Below are 11077 nucleotides of genomic sequence, written 5' to 3'. Positions count from 1 at the left end.
CCCCAAAAAACTGGGGGATGGGAGAAACAGGCAAAGAAAGCTCTTTCTTAGGCTACCTATCAGTTAACATAGAATGTCTTACATTAAGATTTGGAAACTAAAGAATGCATAATTAAGAGTGTACCATGTCATGCAAAGACTATGTAATACTAAAATAGATAAAGCAATTGCTCATTTAAAGCACATTCAGCAAATTTTCCTATCATACTGCTATTCTCATCACTGGATGAAGGCTGGATATGCATTATTTCTAAAATAAATAGTTCATGAGTTAACACTAAAAATTAAAAATGTGTCAATACAAAGCAAACGGTCAAGATTAAACGTCCAATATCCACACAATCATTTGAAACTGCTACAATGGATTTGAGAGGGAAACCATAAGTTTGCAAATCTCTCTGTAAGCTTAGAAATACTGCTCTGAAGCCCTAGCCACAAAGTCCCCAAATAAGTATCAATAACATACAGATAAAACTGCCCACAGCCGCTGACAATGTGATAGTGCCTTTAACTTATACCTTCAGTTTAATAATACTGCTTATCCCAAGATAAAGGTTGCACAATAACCAAACAATAAGTTTGTTTTCCCTACTACTCAAGACCTCTATTCAAACTTGGGTCCTGCTGCACATTGTTCTATGGCAGGGAAGGGGTGGGGCATGGTGGTGGTTGGGTGTCATCCATGCTTTTTGAAACATTAAGCCAAAACCAGAATCCATTCATCTAATCTAATACCCCTGTTTAGCACATAAAATGTTTTCATTAAAACATGTTTCAAAGGGCTAGAAGATGACCCAATGCTATCTTAACGCACAGCATAATAAAAAAGCCAAATGAAAGTGACTGGGGAGAAAAAGGACCAACTCCAATGGCCCCACTGGTGAAAGCAACTTCCTAGGCTGGATATATAAGATTAATGGTTTTAAATATGGGTCTTTCTTTGCATGTTCACCATCAAAAGATAAAATTAAATTCTCACAGCAGCCTATGGTGATTCACCACCACCTTGGGTAATTCACTTAAATTGACTGGTGCCACTAAACAGCATTTCTACCCAGGAGTGAGGAGCAGCAATATTAAAGTCAATTCCTGAAATTGTGGGTCTGATATGATTTTTTAAATCCTCAATTAAGGTCAGTAGCCACGGAGTTCTTGGCCAGAGGGTAAACTAACCCCTTATCACTACTTGGTTTATGTTTCTTTTCAACTGCAAAAGGAAAAAAAATGATTTTTTAGAGTACAAAGATCACAGGAAAACTTACTTGATGGAAACAATGAAATGGCTTAAATATGTTTGCTTTAATTTCAGAATGTTCTTGTTGTACTCAATGACACCAACATGCATCATTATACTCTAAAAAGCCTAATTCAATTTCCTTTAGCTCTAACTCTTGCTGTTACTTATGGACTGATGTAGTGGTATTTTACAATATCTGAGTGCACCTACGATTTTGAGCAATGAGTGGTTCAACCCTAGTCTAAATTGTGCTTGAAACAGTACCTTTAAGCCATTGAAGAGGTAACCCTTGAAGGCACCAAGTACTGTTAAATTCTATTATCTAAATGTAAAAGGGAGGCCTAATAGATGCTAGCTGTAGAGACAGGCCAGTTACGCCTTATCATTTCAATATACACATCTATTATATTTTAGCCAAATTCAAGACCTTAGAAACAATTCTGAGCCTTAATTAGACATACAATTTAAAGAACCATCCCAACAATAAAGGCACTACAATTTTTATATATTTGGGATGTGATCAATTATTTTGCTTTTAAGAATCAGAGATATCTGGCCATCACCAGTGTTCAAAGTAGTAAATTAAAATATTTTTGAATCTTCATCTATCAACAAGTTATTCTGCATAATGAAGAGATTTATTATTTTCTGTACATTTGTAGCCATTTCTAAAAACAATTTGTTAAGACAAAAATCTAGGATTAGCCCATAAGGAACATGCACTTTTGTCTTAAATGGGATATAAGAAAAGCCTGAAGCCAAACTTCTCAAATAGGCTTTCCTTTAATTACACAAGCTAGGAGACCTGGAAATGGTCAACATAGCTACTAGTAACTTCCAAGCTACTGCAGGCTGTCATTTTCTATGTTTTGCCATAAACATTAAAATTCAAAATAAAAGGTGGGGAGGGAATTTTAAAGAATTTTCTATTTCCTCTGAAACAGACTTAATGTGTGAAAATTTATGCTGGACTTGTAACATTTTCTTAAACCAATTAAGTCAAAATTAACCCACAATTTGATTTTTAATGGTTGTAAAAAGCTTTTCAATACTTTTTTAGTTTAAGTTTTCATCCTTGTGGAGGAGTAGCAAATAATTCAAGTGTGATTATTTTAATAGTGGTATAAAATGTGTACATCAAAAATGTTATCAGCATACTAATAAACCAGCTCCTTTCTAAATTGTTTCCAAATTATCACAATAATTTAAACATACCATTTAAAATCCCTATTGAAAAAATTTTGGTCATCTATGAAAAGAAATGCAGTCATATGAGACTGTGATTAACCTTATTCACAAACTAGAATTTGAAATGGGAATTAAGTTTCTTGGTGACTTGCTACCTCCTAACAGCCATTATTGATATAATGATACTGACTCTTTACTATACTGTAATAGGTATATTAAAGAAAAGGCAAATGTCTAAAAAATAAAACCATCAAAAAGTATTTTCTTTCATGCACTGCACCTGGAATCACCACATTTAACAACAGTCTAATTCTTGTTATTAATTTTTGGCAGTGAGATGTGGACATCTTTTCCCAGCATGAAAACATTAAGATACACATAACTTCTTGTGGCAAAATTTACTGTTGTCAACTGTATTTAACTGAGCAGGTGATATCATGTGTAGTCTCTATTCCACTGAACAAAATGACTTTGAAATAGAGGGACAAGAATGGTCAGTTTTAACGAGACAGTTTAAAGATTCACATTTTCACAACAATGTGACAGATAGATTCAGACAGTCAATCTTTAACACAGAATGCTGTAATATTTTACACTATGATGCTGAGGGAAATATTTCCAGAAAGTAACCAGCAATCTGTGTAGGAAGCAGAAACCCATGCTTCCAGGAATAAATATGAAGAAGCAGCTACTGTTCATGCCCTAAGACAGGTGAACTCCAGAAGGATAGCCTGCTCCAGTTTAAAAACTATACCATAAGACCAGAGCTTTTCCCAATTCTTCAACTCTGGTCTCCCTTAATAGTTTTTCTTTTTAATAAATTTTTCTTCCAGCCATCCAGGCTCCAGCCAGTGAGTAGCTTTCCCAAGGAGAGGATTCAGATTTCTATTCTTTCACACTAAGAAGGGCATCTTATAAAACGTACACAGATAGAGAATAAAGGTATTTTATACAGAAGCAATAAAAAATGTACAACTGAAGCAATGCCAGAAATCAGGTCAACAGCTTATCTGGAGCTGCAAACTGATTGGAAGGGTCTTTAAGATCAGGAGTTTCTGGTCTAAAAGTTCGTGCAAATTTTATCATAAAACTGTAGAATTTCAAGCACAGGTAAGTGCAAACACTGAAAGATGTGGAAATTTTCCTAAAAAGCAATGATGAAGGAAAAGACCCTTCTTACCTCATAAGTTAAAAATCACAAAACAAATTAGAGACCGTTCACATGGGTAGTACTGTACATCATCAGTCTAAAACTGATCTAAGATTCTTGTCATAGAAACCCCAAAACATCAGAGGGTAAAGATATTCCAAATGAACCTATCACAAAAAGGATTCTTGTGATTCAATTATCCAATGCCTATGGCTATCAATTTAGTCTGGCCTGGGGCTGCTTTTTACAGGGAGGGGGTCTCCCATGGCGCACAATGTGTTTTTCTAAGCTGTCCAGAATGGCCACAGCAATCTGTTGGACGTGGGGATCAGTCTGTTCATGTTCTTTGATGTTGTACAAATGCTGCAATCCTCCTTCCTCAATCAGCATGCTGCAATACCTTGACGCTGAAAGAAATTAAGAGAAAAAGCTCTTCTTAAATTACTTAAAAATTATTCCACAAAAAAGACTTTTCACTTAAACTTTAGCTGTTTTCTTATAGACTAACATATACTACAGCTTGATAAAATACCTCTGCAATGATTGTTATGTCTACACTTCAAGGTTCCACAGGTAACTAATATACATACCATGCATATATTTACATTTATATTTTAATCATAACCTTAAGACATAGACTATCTGGAAAAAACGTTTTTAAAGGCTTTATTTATTTATTTTTAGAGAGAGGGGAAGGGAAAGAGAGGGAGAGAAACATCAATGTGTGGTTGCTGGGGGCCATGGCCTGCAACCCAGGCATGTGCCAACTGGGAATCGAACCTGCGATGCTTTGGTTCGCAGCCCACACTCAATCCACTGAGCTACGCAAGCCAGGGCTAGTTTTTTCACTTTCTTGATGGTGTCCTTTGAAATACAAAAGTTTAAAAATATTTTTATTACATCCAATTAAATTACTTTTTTTGTCACTCTTTTGGTTTCTTTCTAAGAAACAATTGCTTAATTCAAGTTCACAAAGATTTGTACCCGTTTATTCCTAAAAGTTTTATATGCTCATGTTTATATAAAAGTAGCTCTTACTTTTAGGCCTATAACCCATTTCAATTTTTATGTATGGTATGAGGTAAGAGTTCCTGTTAGTTCTTTTACATGTGTCTATTCAGTTTTCCTAGCAGCATTTTGAAAAACATATTCTTTCCTCACTGAACTATGTTGGCACCCTGTCAAAAATCAACTGACCATAGATATATGGATTTATATCTGCATTCCCAATTATTTAAAAAGTTTTTTTGTTTATTGATTTTTAGAAAGAGAGGAAGGGAGACAGACATTGACTTGTTGTTTTACTTACTTATGCATTCATTGGTTGCTTCTTGAATGTGCCTTGACTAAGGACTGAACCTGCAACCTTGGCATATCAGGACAATGCTCTAACCAACTGAGCTACCAGGCCATGACTGTATTCTCAATTTTAATGCATTAATCTATATATTTATCCTAATGACACTGAACACTTTTCTCATGTGCTTATTCACCATCCATGAAGGATCTATTCAACTCTTATCCATTTTTATAAACTTCTATTGTTTTCTCATTACTAAGCTTTGAGAGTTGTCTATATATTTTTAATACAAGTACTTAATCAGACATGTAATTCACAAATATTTTGACCCAGTGAGTATATTGGCTTTTCATTCTCTTAACAATGTCTCTTAAAAAGCAGAAATCACAAGCCTTGGACTTCTAGTCAAGGTGGAGGGATAGGTAGACAGGCTTCGCCTCCTTGCGCAACCACAGAAAGAATTCCAACTAGTTCTCAGAATAAAGAACACCCAGAAAAGTGAGCTGTATGGAAGTCTGACAACCAAAGATTTAAAAAAGCCACATTCACCCAGATGGGTAGGAGGGGTGGAGTCAGAGAGATGGTTGGAGGGGCGTGGAGACACAACAGGTGTGGGGCCGGTGGTGGTGGAACAGATGGTGCCAAATTCACCTATGGTGGATGAAAATCGAGAGGGACACCTTGGGATCAAGGGATACCTTGGGAACAAGGGATCCCAGTGCCAGGCCAGAGCACACAGCCAAGAATATGGGTTCGATCGCCAATCAGGGCACATATAAGAGTCAACCAATGAATGTATAAATGAGTGGAAGAGCAGGCTGATGTTTCTCTCTTTCTCTCTCTCAAAAAAATCAGTAAATAAAAAGGGGAAGGGGCAGGTAGTAGGGAGATATACATCTGAAATGCTGGCTTACACACCATCCTGAGCATATGCTCACAACTCAATATGAGCAGGACCAAGGAGTGCCCCCACTAAATATTTTTCTGTTTTTATGGTGAATCTGGGGAAGAGGGAACGGGAAAGAATATGGGTATGACTATGTAATTCTTGCCATGGGAGAATATTGGTAATGACTTTTCTATTTTCTTCTTTTTTATCACTATATCACTTCAATTTTGGAAAATCCCTCTACCTGATGCAGTGGTCACAGGACCAGAGTTGCAACGACAAATGCTGAAAACAGTGATGATACTGAAGAAGAGCAGAACAGGCCACTCCAAAATGTGCCACTTTGGCATGTGGATTATTTTGAGCTGAAGGTAATCAAGACCCAATCAAGAAAAACTTTTACCTGTCCTGTAACTACCAAAAGGAATTTAAATAGGGGGTCTGGCCCAGAAAGAGGAACTATTACCAGAGACAACTTTTATTCAAACAACCTATCTGAAAAGGGCAAATATCTTAATAACAAACCTCCTGAACAACTCTCCTCCCCTTTGAAGCCCAGGCCCCTTCCCATTCCTTAGCTTAGGATGGCATATAAGCCTCATGCAAAACTTGTCCTTGAGCCTCATATTTTTATGGGGCTCCAGTACATAAGAAATTAAATATATTTTTCTCTTGTTAATCTGTATTATGTCAATTTGATTATTATACCAGCTAAAGAACCTGTAAGGGTAGAAGAAAAATTTTTTCCCTGCAACAGTTTTGGCAACTACAAAGGGACCTTCTTTAGCCAGACACTGTTCACTCTAGGGCTACTGCAGCTGAGAGATCCTGGGAACTCTGACAAAAGACTGCATAAAGTAAGAATTCTTACCCTATCAGTCTCCCAGACCTCTGTTTGCAGGATCTGATGGCGTCTAGGCTGGTAAGAGTTCTTTTCTTTTACAAAATTTAGATTAGAAGAAAATATTTGTGTGAGCTGTTCCTTAAGTACAATGGCTTTGCTAAAAATTAGTTTGGTAAAAATGAGTACTTTTGTGCTGATCCCTTTCCTCCCAGAGATCTTCATTCTTTCACAAATTGATTTTTATTTCTTTTTAAAAATATTTTATTTATTTATTTTTAAAGAGAGGAGATAGGAGGGAGAGAGGGAAACATCAACATGCGAGAGAAACAACAATCAATCGGTTGTTTGCCTCTCACACACTGACCAACTCAGGACCTGGACCACCACCTAGGCATGTCCCCTGACCCGGAATCGAAATGGCAACCTTTCACCTCACAGGCCTGCACTCAATCCATTTATCTACAGCACCCAGGGATGACTTTGATTTTTTAGAGGGAGGGAGAGAGGGAAACATCAACTCGTTCCACTTATTTATGCATTCACTGGGTGATTCTTGCATATGTCCTGACCCTGCCTGGGGATCAAGCCCACAAGCTTGGCGTATCAGGATGACACTCTAACCAACCAGGGTATGGTCATTGTTTGCTTTTGTCTCTGTCTTGTTCTATGTCATGAGAACTTGGCTTTATGACCATCGAAAATATTTTCTCTGGTCTCTGCCAACCAGATACCGGTGTATATGATGGAAAAATAATAGGCTGTGGCTCCAATAAGCCCTTTGACTGACTGTGCCAGGTCTCAGGGGAGTTTGTTGTAAGGGGTCCTGGTCCCTGAGAAGCCTTTGTTGTCTCAAGCTCCACTCACTCTCTTTTTAAAAAAAAGTTTCACCAGAGGGCATGGTTATTAATTTTTTTATTTTTTATTTAGAGAGAGGGCAAGGGAGAAAGGGAGAGAAAAACATCAATGTGAGAGACAAACATTGATCATTTGCCTCCAGTATACACCCTGACTGGGGATCAAACCCACAACCTAGGTATGTGCCCTGACTGAGAATCAAATCCATGACTTTCTGGTATATGGGACAACGTTCCAACCAATCAAGCCACACCAGCCAGGGCAACCCTTGCAACCTCACTGGTGCTGAAAAAGTCCCATTCCAACAGTACCTGTCTGGCATCAAAAATTAGCAGTTCTGTGACAAAGGAGTCTCATGTTCTTGTGGAAAACTAGAGATACTGTTTATACTACACCATTCTTACCACCTGTGGCAATGAAATATAATGTCTCTCAGTAAAGCTTTCTGTTGTTTTTGTCCATGCACAGTCTCACACAACTTGGTTAGATACATCCCTAAGTATTTCACAGTTTTAATGTCATTTGTAAACTTGTAAATGTCACTTGTAAATGTCATTTTTTCTGTTTATAATGGTAGTTGCTAATATACAGAAATGTAAATGATTTATATATATTGATCTTGTATATCCTGGAACCTTGCTAAACTCATTTACTAGATCTAGTTGCCCCTTTGTAGATTTCATGGGAGTTTTCTACATAGAAAACCGTATAATCTGTGAATGGAAACAGTCTTACTTCACTCTTTGCATTCTGATGCCTTTTGTTCCTTTTTTGATCACACTGGACAGAACCTCCATTGCAATGTTTAATAATGGTGTTCATAATCACTATGCTATACTATCTCTTAATTGTCAAAAACTATAAGCAGCATTAAAACTTTTTATAAATTCTACTTAAATATAAACAGAATACACCAGGGAAGCAAGAAAGTGGGTACTTAAACTATCTGAGTTGGAGATAAAATATTCTAACATTCCCCAAATTACAGTACATTTTAAAATAAATTCTTCAGAGTGGTCATTCCATAGCATAAACTTAAAAAAACACTGACATCTAAAAGTAGTCAGAAAAACAAACACTTATATGAAAATGAACTATTATTTACTTATTAGGTTTTATTTGCTCCCATGGAACTGTGAAAAGTGCATTCCTTGAACAGTAAGGAGAGAAGCCTAGAGGTTAGAGGCTGAGTATAAGATGGGACAGACTGTTCAGAAGCCAGGGAGTTCTCAGAACCTGTGTGTACAGTGAGAGAAGAAAATGTTTACAGCAGAAGCTGTTTAATATAGCCAATAAGACAATCTTATGTTTATGAATGAACAAGTCTGCTTCTGGGAAATGTAGCAGGAAGGGTGAGAAAAGCTTCCAGGTAGATGTTTAGGTGGAGCACAAAGCAGTTTTTCTTTGTCCCATCCCATTCCCTAAACCATCCTCCTCTGTCCAGCTAATACAGAAGAGCTTTCACTGAGTTATGCACTTACTGTGGTATACACTGAGTTTTCACTAAAGAATGCAAAGAGAAAGACTCTGACAAAATGTTGCTGCTATTTGCTTTAAGATTATTGTTGAAAACAATTCCCACATTTCCTATATAAGGCTATTTATAATATGGTCACTATTAACGTCCTATGAAAGCAATTTAATTTGTAGTTAACTGCTTAGAAAAGCTTTACTTCTTTCTCAGGATATAGAATGTTTTGTCCTCTCACACAAAAAAAGAACCATGTAGCTGATTATTTGCAGCCCAGCTACAAAAAGTATATGAAGCACTACATATGTATCTATATTCTATTTTCCCTCCACTCCATCCTTTATTTTTTTTTTTTAAGATTTTATTTATTTATTTTTAGAGACGGAAGGGAAGGAGGGAGAGAGAGAAAGACAGACAGACAGACAGACACATCAATGTGCGGTTGCTGGGGGTCATGGCCTGCAACCTAGGCATGTGCCCTGACTGGGAATCGAACCTGGGACACTTTGGTTCGCAGCCCGCGCTCAATCCACTGAGCTACACCAGCCAGGGCAATCCTTTATTTTCTTTTCCAAATTATTTTTCCTTGGTCCTAATTTTTAATTTAAAAACATTTAATTTATACTTTATTATGAGTGTTTCTATGTTTTTCTTGTGCAATGTTTCAAATCATTTATGGAAGGAGCTTATATTAATAAATAACAAAGAGTTGCATCACAACCTTCAAAAAAGAGTGATATAAAACCTGATCTAAATGTTTCACTTCTCCATAGACCATGGGTACAGACAGCAACATCTTGAACAAGAAAATTTTATATAGATGAAGATTGGGCACTGGAATGTACCATAAACAGTGGATCTCCTTAAGACCTTTTGCTCAACAAATGAACTCACTGTAGGCTCCTTATCTTTATAGTCCATGATGTTAGAAGAGTATGTCTCATTCACCAGTGTCATTCAGTATGTACTATTACAAGCTCATTCTGAAAGAATACATTTAGTTTATAACCTAAGATTCTCTTACATTATATTTTTTAAAGTCTATGTCCTTAAAAAATCACTTTAATACACAATTTAGAAATGGCTTCCCTATGTAAGGAGAATATTCCATGAAAAAGAAAACCACAGTTTCTTTCTGGTACATACGATTCTTGCTGCAGACATGCTGCATGGCCCACACTGCCCACAGCTGCACTCCTGGTGTTGTGAAACAGCCAAGCAATGGGAAAAATGGATTAAAGGACCTAAAAGTTCAGAAGAAAATAAAAGTTATGCCTTACCCTTAGTGTCATTTTCTTTTTTTTTTTAAGATTTTATTTACATTTAGAGAGAGGGAGAGAAACATCAATGTGTGGTTGCCTCTCACACCGCCCCCACTGGGGACCTGGCCTACAACCCAGGCATGTGCCCTGGCTGGGATTTGAACTGAGGACCCTTTGGTTTGCAGGCCCGCACTCAGTCCACTGAGCCACACCAGCCAGGGCCTTCGTGTCATTTTTCTAAAGCAATGATTCCTGAACTTTTAATTTTAGAAATTTCATCCAACTATTTTTAAACTAGTACGAATGAGCTATAGTATATCTTTCCTTTGTCTTAGCTATTTGAAAAAGGACCATATTCTGACAAGCACTGGTAGAGAAGATGGAAGGTGACTAGAACAAGGTACTAACACAGAAATTTATTTTTTCAAAAGTATTATTTTGGCCCTGGCAGGTGTGGCTCAGTGGATTGAGCGCTGGTCTATGAACCAAAAGTTTGCCACTTCGATTCCTGGACAGGGCACATGCATGGGTTGCGGACCAAGTACCCAGCTGAGGATCTACAACAGGCAACCAGTCGATGTTTATCCCCCTCTCTTTCTCCCTCCCTCCCCTCTCCTAAAAATAGATACACAAAACCTTAGAAAAAAAATTTTTTTGTCTTGAAGACACATATTTAAAGAATAGCAGATCTTGGTTGGAAAACTTAGAAATTAGTTGATAACTAATTGATAGAACACCATGAAGGAAGTCTAGAATTAGCCTTTCTATTTCTACTGGTCTTTTTGCCCCAAAATGGCTAGAACATAATTTGGGGGAATCAAAAATGTTGGCAGCATCAGCATTTATGAAGCAGACAACAAAATTAAGTTGTAATGATATTA

The 11077-nt window shown here is 37.1% G+C and overlaps 1 protein-coding gene across 2 annotated transcripts in view; it reads right to left on the bottom strand.

The window, feature by feature from the left end:
- Nucleotides 1-315: 315 nt before the first annotated feature.
- The window catches only part of ZYG11B (zyg-11 family member B, cell cycle regulator), a 67778-nt gene continuing 57016 nt past the window's right edge, over nucleotides 316-11077 (bottom strand). For both annotated transcript variants that reach the window (XM_028514171.2, XM_036026092.1), the window contains exons 13-14: nucleotides 10081-10178; nucleotides 316-3982 (exon numbers count right to left, since the gene is read on the bottom strand). In XM_028514171.2, coding sequence (XP_028369972.1) covers nucleotides 3792-3982; nucleotides 10081-10178 — 289 coding nt within the window. In that variant the 3' untranslated portion in view covers nucleotides 316-3791. The remainder of the gene's footprint in view (nucleotides 3983-10080; nucleotides 10179-11077) is intronic.

The sequence above is a fragment of the Phyllostomus discolor genome, chromosome 5 (assembly GCF_004126475.2).
Source record: "Phyllostomus discolor isolate MPI-MPIP mPhyDis1 chromosome 5, mPhyDis1.pri.v3, whole genome shotgun sequence".
In the NCBI taxonomy this organism is placed as follows: Eukaryota; Metazoa; Chordata; class Mammalia; order Chiroptera; family Phyllostomidae; genus Phyllostomus; species Phyllostomus discolor.
This window is presented reverse-complemented; position numbering and strand designations above follow the sequence as displayed.